Below are 24,554 nucleotides of genomic sequence, written 5' to 3'. Positions count from 1 at the left end.
TACAGACGCTTCATGAGAAAATGCAGTTATAAAATGGTTCAAAATTAAAGTAAACTTTTAATTCGCTCTGTGTCAAATCATTTCAGATGCTAAAGTGCATTTGTGCATTTGTCCCACCACCATCAGAGCACTTCAGCAGAGGAACAGAGAACCATTTCCCTCCTTCCTCTCCCTGGGCACCACTCCTCATCCCGTCCCGTGCAGAGTCCAAAAGCCAGGATGTRGCTTTTCCCGCTTTATGAAGCTGCCGCCCCAGTACTGGATCAGCTCTGGCCTGATCTGAACSAGCCCTGCTGAGTGATGGACACGTATGAACTTTTGGACTCAGAACATGTGAAGGCAGCACCCCACTTCTGGAGWGCCAGTGGACCTGAGCTGCATTTGCAGTAGAGCACCTTTATCTCCTGGCCCTAAGAACTGTCAGCAGGTCCAAGAGCTTAAATCCCCCTCGAGTGTCCTCGGTGCGTGTGTGAGCCCTGAGCAGCATCTCTACAGACGAAGCAGGGAGGGCAGCACTTCAAGGGGTGGTACCTCCTCTGCCAGGGGCCCACGATGCTTCCCAGAGCTGCGCTTTGCAGCTCTCACAAGGGGTTGTGCCAGGGGAAGGTCAGGGCTTGGGGTCCTAGCACAAGGTCACGACGGATGCATGCACCTCTCAAAGTCAGTGGCAGTTGCCTGCACGTGTTGAGTGGTGTCCCCTTCCACTTGTGGAGCAGAGCCAGTGCCACCGCGGCCCAGTGCCCTGCAGGAAGGGGGAGATGCTGCTGCCTTCTGCTTGGCCACRCTTGCCCTAGGAGCACCACCACCACCTGTCCCCCTTGCCCCTGTCAGACAAAGCTCACCTGTTTTCAAAGGAGCAGCAGGCTGCAACCCAAGAGCAACACTCTGCTTCCCCTAAGCAGCTTTAAGCTGTGCAGTGCTAGGCCCCAGAGATACAGACGCTTGCAAGGGAGACCTTGATAAATACCATTAAATTGGTAATTTAAAGAAGACCTTGGTAAATACCATTAACCCAATAAAAAAAGAGGTGTTTCCACTCCCACCCCCGCAAAAAAGAACAGCTGCCACTGTCGCAAACAAATCCTGGCAGCTCAAAACAACGAAGCACATTTTGCTCACCTTGTGAAACTGCAATTTGTTTAATTTACATTTTCCAAACTGGGAATGTTAACTACCCACTCGCCCTCCATCATCRCGTAAGGGCAGCAGGTCCAGCTGCTGATGGGCAGAGCCCCAGGCTGGCGGCGCGGGGCCCGCAGGTGCCCAGGMCGTAGCGGCGCCCAGGACACGGCTCACGCTGCAGCCTTGGGCTTCTCGCAGCCCGCCCTGCTCAGGACTTCAAGGGCCAGGGCAGCAACAGCGGCGTCAGCGTGCGAGCTGCGGGAGAGAAACAGCAGCACCTATTAGGCACAAGGGAAAATGTTATGTTTAAATCTTACATTCGGCTTTTAGTCTAGGCTGGGGCTTTCTTAACAGCTATGGKGTAACCTTACTAAATCCCACTGTTCTGGGAAGCAGCAATATGCAACTAGCTATTCCTATAGGAAACCATATAAAAAGGCCATCATTCCAGCTCAGCGCTGCAGTAACTGCTACCTTACTCTATCACCTTCGTAATCTAGAAAATATTAATTATACTCCCCCCCCCCCACACAGACGCTTTCAGCCTGCTGGAAGAACAGCTCTGGGTTTGTTTCTCTGCGTGTGGGGTCAGCACCATGCGGGGGGGGGGGCGAGTTTGCCACCTTTGGCAAGGTGGATTGAATGTCCTACCACATCAGCTCTGCATGCATTAGCTCAAAGTGGGCAATCGCCSCTCCTTTGCTTCCTCTCCTATTTATTGCATGTATTTTTTGCCTACTTTTTTTTTTTTTTTCCTCCCCTGGAAAACACATGTGTTTCCTGCTCTGGAAGAGGGGATTTAACATCACCACCAGCTCCAGAAACAAGATTACTTTTATAGGCTGCTATGTCTTGTCTTTAACTTCTGCCAGTACCAATTCACAACATCCTCTGCTTATGCTAATGACAAATGGCTACTGATGCGCCATAGTTTGGGGAACGCAGAGCAAACACAAAACCCAGATGATCAATCTGTACCAACTGGAGCCAATAAAGGAGCCTTTTCAATCAAAAATTGCAGTTACCTGAAACAAATTCATATTGGCAATTGTCTTCACTGAAAAAAAAGATGTCTAAGATCGTGCACTGTAAAGCCCAGGGTTGCTCCACACGCTACGAAGCGGGACGGGTTGTACGTCTGTTCTGAGCAGCTGGGAACACCCCACAGCAGCAGAAGGGTTTGGCAGCACGGGGCTGCTCCGGGGCAGCGGGGAGCCCCTAAGCAGTCGGCGGCCTARGCCGTGCCCCTCAGCCAACACAGGCTGCTTTGCTGCTACGCTCCTTCCACCACGCAGCAAGACCAGGAGATTGGAAATCTGTCCCTAACACTGGGAAAGGCACAGGGACACGTGTTCCCAAGGACGGGCCAGCTCTTGGGGGTTTCCACGCTGCTGCTGCTCAGCCTAGCAGAGGGACACGGCTCATCCCAGCGCACCAACACGCTCACCGGCTGCTTCCCCTAGTGCCTGGGGATGAGCACGTGGWGTCAGAGTAAGAGCAGCTGCCCTTTCTGCAGCATGGCTTCAGWACAGACATGGCATGAAAGAGCATGAAATCAAGGCCAAAAAGAGGAAAAACCCTCCTTTCCCCACAGTCACACCACCATCACTTTCAGTGCTGGGGCTCATCTTGGCCTCGGGGAGAGCCTCTACCTTATTTGAGCCAGATAACTGGATGTGTCATGCAGAAAACCACCGGAGTCAGCTGCTGGGCTGTGTGCAGGTCCTGGTAGCCCTCAGTAACCACCTCCACAGGCTCCCCACATCCTGACTGACCATTTCCCCCCCTCGCTTGCCCACATCCCCATTCCCTCTAACGAGATGCACACCCGGCCGCCACGCTGTGGGACCAGCTAGGCCCAGAAACGGGGCCCAGCGCGCGCTGAGTACCGGGCCAAGGCTTAGAACCAGTGAGACAAAGCGGGGCACCCGCTAGGCCCGGTGGGCAGCAGCACGAGGCCGGGCCGGGGGAGCTCCCCCCATCCAAAGACACCCACCTGGCAGCGCGGGCCAGGCCCTCGAGCGCGTGGAGGAGAGCGGCGCCGGCGCYGCCGCGCGGGCCCGGCCAGCGCCTCCCCTTCCACGCGACCTGGAACAGAAAGAGAGGAGGTGGTCAGARGCTTTGCAAGGGAATTGCCCCCCTTTTCCAGCATGGGGAGAGGGAAACAGTTACAGCAACTGCAACCGGAAGGTGATGGTGCAGAGACCTCCCCTCAGAGAAGGCCCTTGCACGGAACAGGGCTGAAGTTTAGGYAGACTCCGTCCAAAATGACTTGGGTTACTTAAGATCTACTCTTGCTTCCTGRCCCGTTAGCCATGTCATAACATGAAATTGCCCGGCATCACAGTATGGACACCAAACACAACAAGTTTCTGAAAAAGCTCCCAAATCTCAAGAATTCACTGAAAAAAAAAAAAATATATATATATACACACACACACACACACACAATACCACACACACCAATATATATATACACACGTGTGGTATATATAAGTGTGTGTGTACATATATATATATATATAAATATATATATATATATATGCGTGTCAGTTCCTGCTTGCAAAGCTAAGTAAACCCTGCCTAAGAAGAAAGGGAACTGAGAAGAGTGGGGCAGCTGATTATTGCGATACCTGAGGAGTTGTTCAAAATGACGCCTTTTAATCCCCAAATCCAGCAAGGGCTTTCAAGCTCCAAACACGCCACGGCTGGCCCGGCTCGCCATCGATCTYGCACCTGGGCGAACACCTTTAAGTTCCCCTCTTAAATCACACGGGAGGCTGTAGTCAGAGCTGCCGCCCCACCATGATTTATCAGCGCCGACTCTACAACAAGTGTCACCCCATCCATAACCGCAGCTTCCTACAGGTACCCAATGACAGGGCGGAGGAACTAACAGTCCATCCTATACATGGGGGAAAAAAGTCCTGTGAACCCACTACCCAAGCACAAATCACTGTTAAATCCCGATTATGGGTCATTAAACCRCTTTATGCCTGGAGCTTTATATCTTGGCCCCTCAATTTATATTTCCGTAATACGCTTTAATTGTCATCCTGTCAATGTGGGCGACTTCTTATCATCATTGCTCCAAATTTTAGTACAGAGACACAGTGAGACCGTGGTCACAATGCCGCATTTTTCTCTCTCAACATCTGCATCCACAAAACATCATTTTCCCTTCCTGGATAGTCCTAGCGCCTCCCTTAAATACCGCTCCTAACTCCTGTGATGGGTCAGCCACTGCCACCACTTGCTTCCTCCCACCATGCTCATCCCCCAAATCCATCCTCGAAAGAGGAAGGGGTCACAGCTGTCGCAGGATAGTGCCATGAAAGAGCGGATCACGCTCCATAAAACTGGAACTAACACACCTAAAGGTTACACAGATATCCCTAATTCCAACATATCCCAGCTCTTTGGTGCTGGATTGATACAACCTTCGCCCTCTTTGAACGCAGTGGCCTTTGTGCATAATGCATAGACAGAAAATTCAAAGCGTGCTCTGCTGTAAAGTCTCAGGCAGAATGAATTTTTAATTCCAAAATGCTCCATTTCAATCGATAACTTAGTCCATTTCAGTAACAGGATCTGACTGCAGGGCTGCCGGTGCTGCAGCGTGCTGTTATTAAGAACACGCTGCTGTGGATACAATCCATTTGAATGGAAAGSCATGGAAATCCTAGCAGAGCGAAACACAGGGACTCTGGATCGCCAGTGTCTGGAAATCTGTCATGAGAAATGCTGGCTGACCTCCGCAATCTCAGGAAATCAATTTTAGGAACAAACAYAACATTCTGCATCTGTAGTCTTTTGACAAAAAAAAAAAAAAAAAAAAAAAAAAAGTTCAATCTCTGTCTTCATTTAGTTTTGTAAATGAAAATAATACAGAACACCAGCAATAACCGAGCTATCTGAAGTGCATGTGTTTCACACTGATTTTATTATTTCTTTCTCTCCCCAGCACCACTGTGTGATTTATCCATGGCCAGTTCTCTTGCGAAGAGTTCACTTAGAATTTCAACAACTGGCTTAATCATCTCCTGTAATAATCCTGATTTGTTAGGGTTGGCTGCAACACATACTCAATGACCTAATCAATAGCTATTCTTTTAATTAAAAGTGTAATTAAACCTCAGTTCAGTTGTGCACTCATTGCAATTTAATAAGGATTTCAAAATGACTTTTCCCTGTTAAGCTTATAACCATTCAGCAGCTTTCCTCTCTTTAGTTCTTTATGACCCATCCTGGCTTAATAGAATATTGTAATTGATACAAAAACATCAGAACTTTTTAAAATTTAGAGTAGCTGTTCAGGTATTAYGGTGCTGCTAAAGAGGAATGCTAGAAAAGACACAAGATGAGACACTCGCTGGAAGAGCATCTTTGCTAACAGATGCAGAGGGCTTGCACTCTCAGGCTAAACAGAAGTGACTTTTGTAATTCAATTTGCAAGAAAAGGCAAGAGGTAGAGGGAGTCACACACGGAAATCCAAGGGACAATTTCTTTCCCTGTTTCCTTTYGTAACACTGAACTCCCTTCACTGACAGTCGTAGTAACTATCAGTTCATATTTCATGATAGTTGATAACTATGCGACTACAACAAAGATCGTTGTAACCATCACTTTGTATTTTATAACAGGGCTGAATGTCTTTAAAAGTAAACTACTTTGTCACCATTTCGAAGAAGAAATTCTCCTGCGTTGTTGAAGTTTCAAACCATGAGCTCAACATCCATGAGGTCAACTGTACTGCAATTGGAAAAAAAAAATACGTTCATTGGATGAATTAAGGAACCCATTAATTTGTAAAGTTGAAGTAAGGTTGAAGAAAGACTTCGAGAGGATATTTAGCTGAACCATCAAAATTTTCTTCTCACATAAACTGCAGATGTTTAGCATGTTCTTCCTCAGAAGATTCACTGCTACAAGTTGCCTCTGTGTCTGTGTACACAGACATAAGTCATTAAGGCATTTCATACCTATTTCTTCACATATCCTTGGATTTTTTCTTCCACAAGCACTGCTTAATGTTTTAACCTCACAAGGGACACTTATTTCTTTTTCCCCCAACTCAAAATCGAATGCAAGCAGCTGATTATCTCTGCAGGATCGGTTGGCTTTGAGTTCTTGCTGAACTTGGCCAGTTTGGACCGGGAGTAGCCAAGAGTTAAACAGAGTTTGTGCCTAGGCCTGGTAGGCACAAACTCAAACAACGTCTTCGTAGAGCGCGCTGTCCGTGGGGCTCAGGACGTGCATCTCAGACCTCTCCTTCCCGCCGCTGCCTTTGGCGACTCGAGGAGCTGTCAGGAGGACCCGGAGCCCTTCATCCCACAGCTGCTTTTCAGATGCACCCTGGCCATGGAGGCCGAGGGTGGACGACTGCTCAGCGYGACCTTTTTCTGGGCTTTGGGAAGCAAATGCCACAAAACACAGCGGTGTCAGGAGCCTCAGAGGGGCCAGTGCGCCAGCCCAGCAAACACGCGGTCAGGCCGGTAACTTGGGAGAGGCGGCGCCGCGGGAGCCGCTTCCCAGCGCCGCTGCCCATCCCGCGCCTATCCCACGGGATTCACTGCTGCTTCTCCCCGAGGCTGTCAGTGCCGCGCTGTCTCCAGGCCCTGTGCAGCTCCACAGAGCCCACAAGTCAAGCCCCATCTCCCCTTTACCACAGAGATGCCATTCTGAGAGAGTAAAAGCCTTTCTGACGTTGACGCCTCCACGGCGCGCTTCCTGGCTCCGCTTCCCTCTAGGAAAGGTTTAGGTAGAGACGGACACATAAYGCGTGGGGTGGCGGGGGAAATGAATCAAGTTGGACAGGTTCTATGTATGTTACTAATTGCCAGCTCGTTGGGACAGGCCCGGGCAACGTTGCTGCTCCATAAGAACAAGAAAGGAAAGCGAGCAAAGCCGGAGCGATCCAGGTGCACCTTGGCAAGCGCTGCTACAGTCGCGTATTTCAGACGCACAATTACAAAGACTTTGTGGCCTTCAGGTCCTGCAAATACATGTGAAAACAAGCAGGTATCTGTGACAATAAACCTGCATCAGACAGCACAGCTCTGACTTGGGAATGCAGAAATCCTCCCTCCCTCTCTAGGGGTAAAATTCTTGCTCCACTGAAGTCAAMAACAAGCTCCTTTGATAAGGGCAAGATTTCACGCTGCGTGTTTCGYTCCCTTTTAATTTGCACGTGCGCACAGGTTTGTTCCCCGTTCAAGGCAGCTCCCCGCGGCAGCCTGGAGGGCCCCGGCGGGCCGGGCCGCCCCGAGGACTCCCGGGAGCGGGAGCMGCCGCCACGCGCCAGGAATCGCTGCCCGGGCCCTTCCTGGCACCGTTCCCTGCCCTTCCGCGTGGACACGGCAACGCTCAGAGCCACGTGCCAGGGCTTTCGCAGAGCTCCACAATTACCAACTCTAATGGTATCCTCTAAGCGAAGACTTGTAACTGTGCGCACTTGCAGGAAAYACAGTGCCTTTACAACCCAGGAAATACTCCATATTGCAGTTTCTATCCTTTCTATTGGGTGTAGCATGTTTGTCTCAACAGGGCAATCTCTTCACACACCACTCTTTAAACCAGCTGCCTACAACAACCTTACTCGTGGCAGAAAGCCCCAGTCCTGCCGGCAAAAGGTGCCTCGGAGACCTCACATGGGCTTGCTGGGCTAACAGGTCATGCACGCCCATGAACAAACACAGTGACAATACGGCTTTAAAAGCAAACATTYGCCACCCTTTCGCTGGTGCTCTCATCTCCAAACACATGGGGCCACATGGGGAATCGTGGCTCCTCGCAAGCTCCCTCCAATTCCTCTTCTCCTGGTCACCAGGTAGCTTCCCATCCTCACCGCTGCCCATGGACACCCACGCTAACGGCCTCATACGATTCCCCTTACAGAAGGAAAGGGGAAATCCACCATTTTTTTTTTTTTTAATTATTACCACAGTAGGTGCAATTTAGGCTCAACCTCTACATAATTCCCTTCAGAAGCTATGATAGAGGTTGCTCTTATCTATGACAGCAGCTTCTGGTTGCCTCAGATCCAAAAAGGCTAAAAATATATATGAAAACATTTTGTAAGACATACACACAGAAAAACAAAACGTCCCCAAACCTGCAAATTTTCTATACCTATCRTTTTATCCACTGAAGTTCATCGTTCTCTGCATTTGAGAAGGCTCTCAGATTTAAACAACTTTCAGAGTCTCTTTTTCTTTGTCAGTCTTTCTCTTAAAACAGCTTCTGACATGTAACCCCCCCAGATTCTCTTAAATGTTGACTCCTAGCGCTCTTTTACCAGAGCCAGCATCTAATAACTGGTCCTAATAACTGAACTCTTTCAAAAATACCAATATCCCTGATTTCAGTCATCTGTCACACCTCACATTTCCCCCAAAGTCACAAGACAGTCCAACTCCCAAACTGTTCTTTGGAGTTATCTCCAACTTTGATCAGTGTGCTCCAAGGACTGAGGACGACCTTCCTTTCATGTACATGGTAGCAAGCATAATTCAATCTGTATCCTTCCCTGGCATATTTGGTGCTATGGCAATTGGAATAATTTGAAATGTGCATCTGCAAGTGTTAAGAATCATTATGACAGATACCTTGTGTTCTCACTATTGGGAAAAGGGAGCGACATGCAGCCTGTTTTGGAAAGTGTTGATGTTTAAATAGATTTTACTTCACAAGAAAAATAAGCAACCAYGGGATTATCAATTTCATAGAGATCTCTGTATGTAAGGACACAAGCACTTGAGTGGCCGTGCCTGTGATGCATGGGCAAAACATCCAGACTCCTAGGAACCACATTTTAAAGCATAAAGCCTTCAAAAAAAAAAACAACACTTCCAAATTGATATTCTCCCTTGTCTTGCTTTAAAATGCTACTCACGAAAATAAAATACTATAAATAACATACTATACCTTAACAAAGCCAGAGCTAGTTGAGTAGATGCTATCAAAGTTATCCTTATACAAATCTGTCAATGCAATTTAAGTTTGATCTAGTATACAAAATTCCAGGTTTCCCTTGAGAAGAATCTTTCTATGACCTCTGAAGGTCTGGTGCATTTGTGACGTCGCTTAACTTTCACTAAAGATCAAGAAAAATTGGAAAACTCATGTGGTTTTAATCTGGACCTGAACACAGCACTCCAAAAACTAAATACTGAGCAGCTGGACTAAATATTTTAGATATACCATCTGGGGAAGAAGAGGGGTATGAGGTTATGAGCAGATATACTGAGAACTAAATAAGATTATGAAACATGCATAAAAACAAAAGAGAGCAACAAAATCTTATCTGAAAATCATTGTAGGCTAAGATTTTAAGCTTAAATATTAAAGCATTAAACATTAGTTCACTTGTAGCCTCTGTAGGAATTACACACAAACTCCCTAGTTTCTAGGGACACACAAAATTTGGGGACAGAAGCCTCAAGTTTTTTCCTACGTGCCAAACRTGGATCGAGTCCTTCACATGCTGCAAAGACGACAAAGCTTCAGTCTGAAGATCTTTTATTGGGGCAGAAAAACATTATATTTGTGCTTTATGTAAAAAGTAGCTAGACATGTAAATGACTGAACAGGGATATAAGTCTCTAAAACATCAATTCAGGGGAAAATTACACTTTATATAATGGCTCAATTTCCATAAAATTGTAAAAATTGTCATAAAAACAAATGGACTCCTAAAATCCGTGCCTGCTTACTGTCATGTGACAGATGGCTCCGAGTGCCTGGCAGAGAGAAGCAGCCACCCAGTTGCTCCTCGTGGACCTCGGAAAGAAGCATTTTGCTCTATTCACTCTTTTTTAAGGAGCCCGGCTGCATTTAGGTACCTTTATAGCACCCGGCAAGTCACACACGTGCAATTACAGAGAGGAGGTCAAAAGGAAGCAAGAGTGATGGGCCCAGCAAGTGACAGAGCTGGGCAATCCCAACACCTACGTAAAATTACAGCGCACTGACACGTCAAATGAGCCCAGCGATCCTTCTGAGCCCACAGAAGGGAGGAATTAGAATTCCACGGCACAAACAGCTGTGATAGTCACTGGGAATTACACTGGCCTTAAACTGAGCGCCAAATAAACAGGCAGCAGGCTTCAGCATTGCCAGTTTCACTGCACAACCAGGAGCAGAGCATGTGTTTGTGTGAAGAGGCAACACATTTCTCATCGCTGGCCACGATGCTTCTGTTTTTAGGGTCAGATTCTGCATTTCCTCAAAACCATAGTGGGCTCCCACAATACCCAAATACCAGTAACACCCATCCCCAGAGACTGAGCACATTCCAACCATGGGGTAAGACAGACCTCCCAAACACCTGATCCACAGCGTTAGAGACACTGGAATAAAGACTCTTCATTCTTGCTGTTTTCTGAAACTAAAAGCAAGTCCCATATTCAATTTCCCCCCCCCCCCGCCCCATACTGTAATTAAAGAGCAGCCATTACAGACAGACCAAACGCTTAAACGTGGGAGAAACTGTGAAAACAAGGGTCAAAAGGGCAGCCTGAAACTGCATTTAACACAAACATGTGTATACTTCCAGACTTGCACTACTTAATCCATGTAAACAGATAGAATACCTTGCAAGACACACTTTAGACAGTGCAATAAGTGACAGTGCAATAGCGCAATAAGTGAGGCAGTGAGCAAGACTTCACAACTACTACTCMCCCCATCTCACACAGATAACTATAATGCTATAACTATAACATTATAGCATATAGCATAGGAGATAACTATGAACTACAATGAATCGGTACATTCATGCTTGGGGTTTTGTCGATATTTTCATTTTGTTATGCTTTTGTTATGCCTTGTCCCATTTATAAGACCTGCTGCTACTGCAGTATCGAGAGATTTGTGATTTGACAATTTCATACCCATTTTTCCCCTCCTCCCCTCAACACAAACACACATACAGCCAATTCTATCACAGTTTCATCAGTGACTGATGGGAACAGATTCCCGAGCAACTTTCCAAAGTTTTTATCAAGTTATTGACTCTCAGCTCCTACCAGTCTCTGAATGAGACGAAATCCCACATCTGCCCCCAGGATAATGCTATTTTACTGTTCTTTATAATCACATTTCAAGATACAGATGAATACAAAACATTACAGAGTTTCTTTGCTGTAACTGCAGAAAGAAGAGGCCTCCAAGATAAGGTTAAATGACCTACAGCAGAAACTGGTAAAGAGAAGATAAACAGAAATTACCTTTTTCTCTCACTACAGCACTGTAGAGTCATCTTCACCCTGTCTTATCGGCTGCCATTTCCAACACATAACAGAAGGGAATGAAAAGAATCAAGCKCTTCAACCTGGCAATCTTCTATCAACAGTAAAAGATAAAATACCAAGATGGCAAGACCAACATAATGTCACTAACTAGTGACCTGGATGGCAATACACTGTATTCTTGTTAACACAAGAAGGCGGGGAAAACCGTGGCTCATTTCATCGAAGGATGAATTCAAGCAGCTGTAACTCATTCCTGACAGTATGTAAAGGGCTACATGGGAGAACTCTGCATCCTCTACGGCAGACAGGACAAGGGAACGTGTTTTCTGCACAGCTTGTGGGCATGGGAAGGCCAATTTCTCCCTAATGCAACTGCATCAGTAACCAATGAAGTGGGACAAGGCAAGGAGGAACACACCACAGTGCCAAGAAATGAATGTAGTGGCTATTTTAAAATGCCTAAATTGTTCTTCCTCTCTGGGGAGAAAGTTGCATCCAGCACTGTGTTACCACAGATGCTCCAGTTTATCTTCTCTGCTGGCTAGTTGAACAAATTTATCTAAATTACAATCATGCAATTAAGTAGTAGAACACAAGTGCTGCAGTTCAAACAGTTTAACAAATTACCAAAAGCTGGTTAGAATATGAGATCTGTGTAGACACACTGACTAACTGCAGTGCTAACCAGGTTAGYTCAAACCACCACTGATGGTGGTTTCCACTAACTCATTCTATTCCATCTCGTGAAAGACTCAAGGGGTTCACACAGTCATGTATGTTGTCTCAGGTAAGGGAGCATTAACTTCWCACTGAGGGGGCAATTGCTCCTTCAGCCCCTTCATCCTTATGGTACCTTGTTGGCAGTCCTTATTTTAAGGACATAGTATATGCTAAAACCCTGACCAAACATCACCAGCAAATAAGACACAGCATAAAACTTGCAATTCATTCATTCTAATTTCTATAAAACATATTAAAATCAAGGCTAGTTATGTCATCCATATATTGCCCAAGGAACTTGACAAATGGGTTCCCATGGATTTAGCTGCCATGATTTCAAAACATCACTGCCCCAACTGCCTGCCCCATTTCATYGCCAGGAGCTGTTTTCCCAAAGCAGGGGCGACATTTGTATCTCATTTGTCCTTGTCCAGGACTTTTCCACTTAGTTTGGAGAGCTGACGAAGGTGGACAGCAGAGCAGAGGTGACAGGGGACCAGGGCAGCGGCAGCCTCCCAGAGCCTGAACTGTGAGCTCACCCACCTATCATTAGAAGGTGGAGATAAAGAGATGAAAAGACACAACTGATAACATTCCACGGCAGAAACACGTCCACAAAGGCAGAGCCTGTTCTTCCACAAACACAAACTCTGATAAATTCCTAAAGCGGGGGGGAAAAAGCACCTTTTTCTCTGTAAAAGGGAAAGTTTAATTTGGATAGGAAAGCATTTGCTGGAGGACAAATTGACTCTTCTTCTTTGTAGCTTTGTAATACAGCATAGATTGACCTTTACATCCTCATTTTGATCTTATCTTGAACAAACAACCTAGAAGCTAATATCTACAGAGAAAAATTTAGAGAAGTGACTCTTCCATAAAGTGTGGGGTAAGCGCTACTGAAAATCCTAATAGGTAYGAGCCCAGCTGTCACGGCTGAATGTTAACTTACTGAGTAATAATTTGTTTATTTGGCATGAAACGCACGCTGAAACAAGTTAAATTTCAATCTTGAGCTATATGATTAAGTCTTTCAGGGACTAAATTATGCTTTGTGACTTCTGTTATCTCAAAATACGTTATGTTTGACTATCAGCAAAGAAACAAATACTTTCTTATTTTACAAATGCAGCAGCTTTTTTTGCTTTTATCTGTGGGTGAATTGAGTGTTTAAGAAATTACTACCCATTGAAGGCAATCCCAGTGAAAGCAAGAGTGCTGGCAAGCTTGGAAAGTGACCCCTAGACCTGGCAGTGCCACCACTGCTGCGGTCCCGGCTTCAGGAGGAGAGAGAATCATACTGAACTATGCACAAAACAACCACCAACAGCACAGCCTTTGGTTACGATCTCATCAGGACGTGAACCGGGTATTCTTTCCTTTCCTTTGCTTTTTGGTTATGAGAAAACAATTAGGAACTGTTAGTACAGCTGGGTAATGCTCACAATAAAAAGGCAGAGATTCCAAAAAAAGCATTTTGTAGCGTCATAAATAGTATTTTTTTTGTAAGCTTTCTCTTACAGGCCTTGACTTAAAACCTCCCAGGTATTTTTGCTGCTGTGTAGCTAATGACCTCACTGTTTTGAATGTGCTATTGCACAACCATCACGCACAAGGCGCGCCGCAAAATTAGGCGTCTCAGCTCACGCTTAACCCGATTAGGTCAATGATTTAAATATTAACACAGCTATGGAAATGAAACCAGACAGATTCTTGGTCAAATAAAGTCATTACACACTCTTATATTGTCTTCCTGTAAAAACACAGGACTTAGCGTTTCCAGACCCAGACTGAGCATCTGGAGGTCTGCCACAAGGTGCTGCCTTTTGGTCCTATAACCACAGTGACCATCATTTTTATAACTTTGTCCTTCAGGACAAAGTGAGTGAGTCACAGTGCAAACTTAATCACGTCATGATACAAAGCCCATGCCATGATCTCATCACTGTTCCAGGAAAAGGAACAAACACAATTCCTATTTACTCTAGCAAATCTAGTTTTCAGCAAATACCTACAAAGGCCCTGACCATATAATAGACAGAACAAGCAAYGTACGTGACAGCCTCTTAAGGCTTAAGGAGAGTGAGATAGTGACAATGAGACTTTTAAAGAAAGCCTTGGTGTTTTGTTTGATGATTTTTAAATTGCAGTTTAAAGGAGGTTTAGTCAAATCTTTTTGGTAAAGTCAAAGTTCCTAGAAATCACCTTTATGACAGGCTAAAAATAAATTTTGTATATTAAAAAGATTTATTGTACTATTTCAACCATTCAACTAAATCTAATTTGGCTAGTAGCTTCATTTTGAAGCTCTTCATCCTTTTTAATATACAATTTTGATCGTTTTCTAGCATAGTATCAGACATGTAGAAACAAATTCTAAAATGAATAAATCTGACTTAAAAGGATACCTTTTTGATCAAAGCCCCTAGCTCACCTGTTTTGGCTGTAGAACCGACTAGCAAGCAAAGTCTTATCTTGCACTTAAAACTGATTGCTTATAATGACCTGAAGAATGATTGCGGTTATCATTGCAGTACAGCACCTGGGGGAACTGGGTGGATCAAGGGATCGCTAATGAGATATCAAGTCTTTCATATCCAAGATACTAATTTAAATTCAATCCAAGACAAAGTTCCCCCACCTGACGGCCATCTCTAGGAAATGAGGTGACGGTCTTGCCTTCTCCCTTAGAAGATGCATGTTTTACGAGCTCTCAACTGCAAGCAAAATTGGCATTCGTAGCAGCGAAGCCAAGAAATGATGTGACAATGAAACAGGAATTAACTTTCATCCCTCAACAAAGCAATATAAGACAAGACTTCGGCCTGCTAGAACAGGTTTAGATCACAGTTACTTTCTCCAGCCTACTCAGAATAAGKGTTTCAACCCCTAAGACTCCCAGGGCAAATTCAAACAAAATATCTCGGGAAAGTCAATTTTATTGTTTAACATTCAGAGCAGGCATATTGGGCTTTAAGGATTTTTAATCTATAGAAAGGCCCTTCGTAGGTACCAAGTGACTCTAATAACTTTCTATCAGGCTTTCTGCAGGAGCTGCAACTGCTGTAAGAGTCACACGTCAGGCTCCAAGACCTGCAGCTGGAGCAGAGCCTGCTCCCCTCTCTCAGCTTTCTGCCATCTCCTAAACACCTGCCCTCCCATCACTTAACTGAAGCCCCTTCTCTCTCCAGGAAACTCCCTCAGCCCCAGGGAGCCTCCTGCCTGAGGAGGGGAGCCCCTCAGAGCTACCAAAGCAAGGCGCAATCCAGGGCTGGCGGCAGCACATCTCCTGCGGGAAGCTAGAGGAGACCTTTGCTGATTCTTGCACAGGATCTTTCTGTGGAGTTCATTACTTTAGCAGGGAAGTCAGCTTCCTCTGCTGGGCCCCAGGACAAACCTAAAGAGATGGCCCTTAGCCCAGGAAGAAGGAATATGGGCCCTCTAAATAACAGAGGGTCCTGACCACCCCCAGTGGTCTCCCACTCCTCCATGGCACCACCAAACAAGCTTGCTTGGGTGACGGGACACCTCCCTGCTGCAGGCAGGCAAATCCTACCAAAGGCACCTACTGTCCTACTCTTGTACACTGCCTCCTAGACCATGCACACCACCCACATCCCATTCTGCCAGYCATTGGAGACACCATGCAATGCCTGGACACTAATCCCAGGGGACAAACATGGCAAATATAATTCATGTAGGGACAGGACCTTTTCAGGTCCATCATCAGAGGAGGTCTCTGCTGCACCCACAGCCTCATCCCCTTCAGAACAGCCTATGTGCAGAGCCAGACATAGGGAGAGACAACTAATAAGTTTAACACCACCACCTTGACTCTTCTCACAAAGTCCCAAGCAGGCCTTGGACAGGGTCCTCTCAGCTGGTGGAGTTCACCTTGGCAGCCCTACAACAGGAGTCCTGGAGGCATTAGCAGAAAATGCATGTACTTAGTCRTTGCCTTTTCAGGCTTCAGGTCTGAATCTTGTCACCTCAGGAAAGTATCATCCCTTGTTTTCTCGTTAGGTCTTAAACCTAGGTATTGAGACAACATCAATGCCCTCTTTTTCTCTTCCCTGCTTAAACCTCTTCTTACAGTGCCAGCTGTTCCCAGTCTCCACGTTGATAACTGACAGTCTATCCCACAAGGCTTGGCAAGTACCAGGATGCACTGAAACCAGAGAAGAAAGCTCTGCATAGAGAACCTTGGCTTTTTCTTGCACCTCCTCTAGATCGGTGAGAAGACCAGTAACATGCTTCTCAGTAACCTCCTACCTCTCCAAGGAATACATGCTCCAATCTCTCTCCCAAGCACGTTGGTAAGTGAACAAGGAAATGAGCACCAATCCCAGAGGGCTCTGAGGACCCTGATATTATCCTCTTTCTTCTATCACTCAGTGCAGAAGTATGCTAGGGTGCAGAGAGAGCTGCCTTTCAGATCTGAAACCTCTTGCACCAGGTGCCACCTTGCTACAACCCTCTTCCAACCATCCCTTCCAATGCTGTTGCAGCAAAAGAACTGGTACACACCTCACCTACACCACAGCACCTTCAGGCTGAGGAAAAGCCTCATCCTCCCTCCTACCGAGCAAGATGAAACTTCTGAAAGACCCATGCAAAGCCTTTTGTTCTGCAAAAGACTATTTTGAAAAATGACCAGAGGCCGGTCTTGGACAAAATTAAGAACTGGCAACCATTACAGACACGAGGTTGCAAGCCAAGGGGTCAACCTGTCAGACAGTAGCTCCCTACTCATTCCCATCCCCATGGGCATCTTTCTTGGACCAGTCCTTGTAACTACCAAGGTTTGTATAGTTAGGTTGATAGATACCTTTTCTTTCCATACATTATTCAGTATTTATCACTATTGAACGCTGTAATTTTGTCATCTATTCAATCAATATTTTGAGTCCTCTGCAGATGTTCACACTTAGATGTTCAGGCTTAGTTTTTAATAATTCTGTGTCATCAAAAACCTTTGTGGCAGTGCTGTTCAGCTTTCTTTTTCAGGTAATTTATGAATACACTGAACAGCAAAGAGCCCAGTGGGATTACGACAGTAATGAAAGCTTATGGTGCAAAAAGTAGCCTTTTTTCCCCCACTTCCTGTTATTTAAAATGTTCCTAATCTGTGAGAACTTTTCTCTTTCCTGTGGCAGCATCACTGCTTAGGAAGCTCTATTGAGACACATTATGGAAAGCTTCTTAAAAATCCAAGTCCACTGCAACCAATAATTGTGATTTTTCACATGATCATTGGCTCATTCAATTAACTGAATAAATACAACTTCCCTCTACAGACATCATGTTGACTATTACATAATATATTATATTTACCTTTCTGTCTACCCACACATAGTGACTGCATCTGTCCTTTTGCATTACTATGCAAAAATTCTGCAAACCAGATTGATTCTCCTCAACAGGTACACTCAAGAGTGAGTGTATATTTCCTATATGGTGTAACTTCTGAATTTTCCTCCGGAAAACATCAGGTAGAATATTTCCTTCCCCCATGTATTTGTTGCATGCAGACACAGAAATAAGATTAATAGGTGTACTGGTTCTTACTTAAGGACAACACGGCTGCAAAGCACTTTTAAAAGGGAAAAGAAGCTGGTGCAAAGAACTAAGATTCACAGAGCTACTTCTGAGAAGAGGATGATTTTGGATGGCTGTGAACTGTGGGAGTTGGCTGAATGGATGTTCACAACCAAGAAAAGGTAATTCTTTTTATGCAAGAAAAACTGGTGATAACAGTATCAGGCAAACAGAATACTATTATTACTGCAACACATGCAAAAACAGTAAAACTAGCACATTATTATATTTCAGTGAAAAGCAGAAATCTCAAGTTTAGCATTCAGACTCATAAAATGTAAGGAAGTTGCATTACTAAAATCAGAAAGTGTTGTAAACGTATCTGAAAGCACAGCCAAGATACTCATGAGAAGAACGTGCTTACCATTCAGTGGAGGAAAATTTGCTTAATTAACAGGCGCTGGTAATTTACCTAATGGAGGTGAAGGAGAAAGAATACTACTCCATGATAATTAGGAGAACCATTTGTCAGGCTCATTTTAAATTGGACTCAAACTTCAGACAAATCAGTGACATTTATATGAGGAGAAACTTCTAAGACATTCATATTTAAAACATTAGGGCAACTAACTTGTAGCTTTATCAGAAAACCAAAGACTGCCAAGTGTTCTGGTTGGGATAAGGCTCAGGGAGTCCTCAGGGATAAGGCTCCTTACTCCCATGGGAAGTAAGAGGATTTTAAAAAAGGATGACAAAGTTTTATTACAGCACAAGGGCTGCAAAAGGCCTCCATAGTGTGTAGGGAACACTGGTTCACAGCCTTTCCTCTCCCTCCTTACTTTGAAGGAATTCCCATCTTGGAAGTTGAAGTGCTGTCTGTGTTCAAGGTTGTTTACGTGGCTGACTGATGGGAGATGATATTTCTTTGCATCTTTCTCCACAAAASCCTGCAGCAATTGAAGTTTTCTACAGCATAATCGAAAGGTCAGCAACTTCTGACCAGCAAGCTCATGGAGAACAGGCCAGATACKGCAGCAAGCTCAGCAGCTGGAGTAACCTAATTAAAAATGATGTTCATTTTTAACCAGTGCTTCAGGACTGCATAAGGAAGGAAGCAGTACCTTATGTATCTAAGATAGGTTCARATCAATACCTGAGTCTAGAAAAGGAGAACTGTGCAAATTCTCTATCTACAAGAAACAACAGGTAACAAATAGCCTGCTGTCTTCTCCATCAGTGGATGTATTTTAGAAGCTTTTAGGCATGTCACAATATTCCGAGCTCAAAGGGACAAAAGGACAGACTTCATACTGATGTACAAGCCAATAAAATGAAACAAAAACCTGGGGTGTATTTTCAAGAACTGTAGATAAAAGAACACAGACATTCAAAAGCACATAGAATTAATCAAGACCTCCTGTCTGCAAATTTGAAGTAAGACCATGCACTACTTGTCTTCAGGTAATAAAGGTGATTCAGCTCCGCCAAACTCTTCATCTGCTTCACCAAAATTCCTCCAGTTGCTCGTGAACGTATCCCTCACCTATTCAACATCCTTCTGCTCAGAGGAACTAAATGAACACGACCCAAGCTTCACAGTTGCTCCATTCAAGGCTGATGAAGATAACGCACTCGGACACAGTGGCCTGCCAAGAACGGATGAAAGATGAGACATGAGCTGTACAGTCTCTTGGGGAGAAACCACCCCAGTCACAGTTTGTACCACGGTCAGCAGAACCAGCTGTTCTCGTGCCACAACAGAGACCATCAAGCTGCAAAACCAACACAGTCTCTGAGGTGCTGCATAGYCTCTAAACAAACAGGTAGAGGTCAAAAGTCTCTGATAACTAGCATCTCCTATTTGCTTTTATCAGCAAGGTTGAGGGAAATTACTGTTATTATGTTATTGACAAGAATATTTTATCACTAAACTTGACACACAGGGACTTCTAGATGTGAGCTCTGTGCAGACACAGATCCATTCACATGGACTAGCAAAGGCCAAACCACTGGTTACCTCAGCRTTACCAAAAATTTCATCTGTTAATTGAATTGAAATTTATTTTGAAATTGTTCATTAATTGAAAATTAATTTTGTAGTTAAAGGTGCAGAATTATCTTGATAATATATCCCATGCTCATTCTCCCCTTCCTGAATGAAACTTACAGAAATAATTTTTCCCTATTTTAACCATCTTCTGATGGTTTTAAGACTGCTGAAAACACCCGGCTACGTTTTCGGCTGCAGACTTCTGAGCAAGAGCAATGAAAACACACATTTAAGAAGGGAAGTGCACATTATAAAGAGCTGGCTGAAAGACAGCACCCTTGTTTTCCCCAGTTGTTTGATTTGATTCCATGAGACCACAGACATGACCAACGGGGGGAATTAAAGCATTAGCTCACAATAAATCAACAGGCATGAAAACATTAGCTCAGGCATTAAATTTACATTTTCCAGATCATGGGATCTTGTGACCCAAAACCCAGTGGGCAATCTGAAGTTCTGCTGGCAGTTCTGTAGCTCAGTTTCACTCGAGCCCAAAGCAACAACTGCCAAGCGCAGGGCCCGGCTGCGCTCTCCTGCCCTAGGCTGGAGCATCCTTGCTTTTCAGGGATGGCAGCTTTCCAATCCCATCCCGTGTGGGATCGGGGAGGATGGGGAGCACACACAGCCTCAGGTAGCGATGGTGCAGCACTACATGGTCAGACACAGCAGCCGCCGGGGTGCAGGAAGATGCTGCAGAGCTGCCAGAAGCTTTAGCAGGTTCAGGGAGAAAGCAATTCTCACACACTGCAGCTGCTAACACAGAAATCTCTCTTATGGGTGGAGAACAGGTGCCAATTTTTCAAAGGTTTCAAACATTTTTTTAAAAAACTTCTCAAACGAGAATATTTCAAGGTATGGCAAAAGTCTCATTACCAAAAGAAAAATCAAATTCTTGCCCTTGACAATTATTTTTACTCCATTTTTTTTCTGAAAAACAAGAAACTCACCAGGATTTTAAAATCTTTGACCACAATAATGATAAAAAAAAAAAAAAATTAAACCTCTCAATATCGTTCCAAAAACTTTTGAAATTTCAGCCTGAATGCAGAAAGTTGAACTTGAGACAGACCTAGGTTTTTTTCCCATGGAAAAAATCGGAGCCCAAATATTTCAAAGTTATAGACAAACATTACGCAACGGGACAAGTCAGAAAGCTCCAATAAAGAGCAACCACACAGGCCACGCTAGGCTTTGTGTACGCCACGCAGGAAAAGAAAACAGAAAAGGAACTTTGCTGTCTTGTGGCTACCACATTTTTAATGTGCTTTCCCTCATTAGTTTCACCAGAGTGTTTTTTCCCAAGTCCTACCCTGTAGTAAACAACCTTCTCACATAGCCCTGTTTCCCTTCCCTGTCTCCATATTATTTTTGGAAGCCATGCGAGAACAACACTGGTGACAGATGTTTGAACCTCTGTGGCTACCACAGCTTCGACAGCCGCGCACCAGGGCTGCAGTGGCCACGTCCTGCATCCTCCCCACCACACGCCAGTCCGCTCAGCTCCAGCCAGCAGACCCATGGGGCATGCACAGAGGTCCTCTTTCTGATATCTAAGCTGAACAAAAGTTCTCCTGAGCTCCTCACTCTATCTTGGCTTGTAGAAAATCCAGATACATTAAAAACTTAGCTAAACATGATAAACAAGTTTGTTAATGCGCCTTAACATACGCGTTGCGACATCCAGTGAAAGTCAGTGGGGCTTCTGATGAACACAGAGGGTGTTGGAGAGAGAATAATGCTATGCCCTTTACACATGGGAAAGGTGGAGTGCATAATTACTTTTCCATCAAGGATATTCACAGATAAGACTCTCGGGGGGTACTAGGTTCATTGAGCCAAATCCTTGGGTATTAGAAGTAGATACCACAGTAGGAACAACACAACAATCAATTTCAGTGTACATTAAACCTGATCACTCAGGCAAACACAAAGCACGTCCTTGTCTTGTCAGGAGTCATGTCTGGTTTAAGCAGCATGGGGCAGTCTTAAAATGTATGTGGGCTGCTGGTAAGAAATCCCCTCACAAACGAGGTCCCCCTCCTGATGGAAAGTTAGAAGAAAGTGCAATTGCCTTTGGCCTGAGCTACGTCTGCGCTTGACATGAGCCTGCTCCAAAAGCCAGGAGATCTCAACGTATCCCGGGGACCAATTCTGCTATGCCTGATACCCTAGTACCAGGAGTTGAGCACTTCTCTCTTGTAGCTTCAGCTAAGTCAAGGCTGAGAGGAAGAAAACCCTGTTCCTGATGCTGGTCCTCTCCAGTCTACCCAAGCAAAACTAAGACATATGAGGTTCAAACCTCACAAGTCTTCCTACTCAAATTATTTCTCTTTTAGCTCAAGTTAATAGTATTTTTTGATAATAATGACTTTAACATAGTAATTATAACAAGCTATTAGGTTATTACCATAGAATAAGCTTGCATACTACAGAAACTTTAACTTTCTGCTCCAGGTTTACTTCTTTTTAGAGATAACAAAAACAAATCCACAGCAATCTTATTTAGTCAATAAAAACATTTTTTTTCCCTTGAAAGTGTATCCGTTAATACTACTCTCACATACTAGAGAACTTAATAAACTGACTAAGAGATATAGGCAAGGATTTACACCTGTACTGGGCAGGGAAAAAGTGCAATCAACCCATGTCAGTGGCTTATTCTATAGCACATAAATTACCGTAACAATTGCAAGCAATTTTCCTTGGCTATTCATTCATTCATTCTCCTAAACAACAGATTYCCAATTTTATCAGGGTGAGAACATCAGGATAAATGGAGATGTCGAACTACATTTTGAATGGGAAAAACCTAGTAACTTGGTTTAGTAGATTTTTGATTTTAAATCACAATGCCATGGAACATATATATTGGCATTCTGCAACACGCCAAAATGACTTAGAATTACCATAGGCTAAGAAGTAGATTGCCAGCTAGTCCTCTTATATATATATATGCATCGATAATTTTACTTCTGATGGAAGAAAAATAATTAAATAACCCTTTCAGTCTCTCCTACTCAGATACACAATTTTTGTGAGCTTAGYACAACAGGTTGTTTCCAGCACAATGGTCAGACTGCCTTGGGGAAATTCAGCACTCAATATTTAAAAATCAGCATTCAACAGAAATGAGGYCTCTTTCTTTTGCCCTGCAAAGGACATAGGATGTGCCATGACATTTCATCCTTAGTTACAAAGGGTATCTTTCTGTTCACTGTCTTCTCCAGGAAGACTTCTAACCAAAGAAGCAATTGGCAATTACGATTTTCTGGTATAAACAGCTAAGGTGATATTTTCCAAAGCATTGTACTTAGGCTAAGAATACGTTCAAATTTACACTTCCACATATAATTACACTGCCTTGGTTTAACTGTCCTCTTCTTGGCTCTGCAGCTCCCATTGTTTGTGTGCACAGGCGTGTCGCGATCACACAAAACACAGTGATACAATAATCACACCCTGGCTCTTCTGCTGGGAGCACCATCATCACAACTGCCCTTAACCACCAGCTTTGACATCAGCAGAACAATTCTTGGTTTACCCTTGTGAGTGGAAAAGAAACTCTATGCAGCTTGCACGTTAAAGAAGGYTCTCAGTTCATCAAAAGCTTGTTTTTACCAAGTAAAGTGTTAGAAGATCAGATGACTTTGGGGGAATGCAAGGTTATACTGTAGCTTCTTTTATCTCTAGGACAATATTGATAAATGGGAGGAGGATCAGTAGGGATCTGTGACAGTTCGCTATCTGTGAACCATCTGATCCTTGATCACGTTTAGCGACGTGTCAAACGAGCGTCTAGCAGATGTTCTCTGAGCCAAACAAAACAGTCTCAGACCTGAAGGAAAACAGGTGTGTGCAAGACAAGGTCACCAACATTAGCTATAAATATATAAAAAAAAAAAAAAAAAGCAAAAGAACCATAAAACCATGAGAAATGTGTGTGTATATGTATATATATACATATTTATACACACATATACACACACGTGTGTATATGTATATATATACATATATATATATATATATATGTATACACACACACACACATATTAATTCCAGTAAGAATTCCCTCTCTGAGCAAGGATGGAGCAAGGATTATGGAAAATAGAAAGTAGATGCTAGGTATAGGCACAGTACAAAATGCAGGGCAGACATATCCAAGTTGTGTCCAGTGCTGGGCTCCCCAGTACGAGAGGGATGTGGAGCTGGTGGAGAGAGTCCTGCTCAGGGCTACCAGGATGATCAGGGGCCTGGAACATCTGCCCTGTGAGCAAAGGCTGAGAGAGCYGGGCCTGTTCAGCCTGGAGAAGAGGAGGCTGAGGGGGGACCTSATCAGCGTGTATAAATACCTCAAGGGAGGCAGTGAGGAGGAGGGGGYSGCCTCTTKTCAGTGGTGGCCAGCGATAGGACTAGAGGAAACGGCCACAAGCTGAGGCACCAAAAGTTCCACAGAAACTTAAGGAAACAYTTCTTGACAGTGAGRGTGACAAAGCCCTGGMACAGGCTGCCCAGAGAGGTTGTGGAGTCTCCTTCTCTGGAGATCTTCCACATCTGCTTGGACGCAGCCCTGTGCCACGTGCTCTAGGTGACCCTGCGTGAGCAGGGGGGTTGGACTAGATGATTTCTGAGGTCCCTTCCAACCTTAAGCRTTCTGTGATTCTATGAAGTTGAGCTCCAAGTGCCAACTCCCAGTAAACACAGTAACGGGAACATTAGGGAGCAGCAGAATCACATTACACTGCTGTGCAGCTGTAACAGTTACTGCTGATACTTCTCCATTGGTGGCTGAAGACGACTCCCTGTTAAGACCTGCCCTGGCTCCCATCAAAATCACCCACTCATTGCTTTGATCAAAGCAACTACTAATTTCACA

At 44.5% G+C, this 24,554-nt stretch overlaps 1 protein-coding gene across 1 annotated transcript in view; it reads right to left on the bottom strand.

Moving 5' to 3' along the window:
- Window positions 1–2,934: 2,934 nt before the first annotated feature.
- ULK4 (unc-51 like kinase 4) overlaps window positions 2,935–24,554 on the bottom strand; it is a 177,391-nt gene continuing 155,771 nt past the window's right edge. The window contains exon 36 of the mRNA XM_026034836.1: window positions 2,935–3,210. Within this exon, the coding sequence (XP_025890621.1) occupies window positions 2,935–3,210 (276 nt within the window). The remainder of the gene's footprint in view (window positions 3,211–24,554) is intronic.

The sequence above is a fragment of the Nothoprocta perdicaria genome, unplaced genomic scaffold, assembly GCF_003342845.1.
Source record: "Nothoprocta perdicaria isolate Ctin4 unplaced genomic scaffold, notPer1 scaffold_150, whole genome shotgun sequence".
Lineage (NCBI taxonomy): Eukaryota > Metazoa > Chordata > Aves > Tinamiformes > Tinamidae > Nothoprocta > Nothoprocta perdicaria.
The sequence above is the reverse complement of the archived record's forward strand: the minus strand, read 5'-3'. Positions and strand labels throughout refer to the sequence as shown.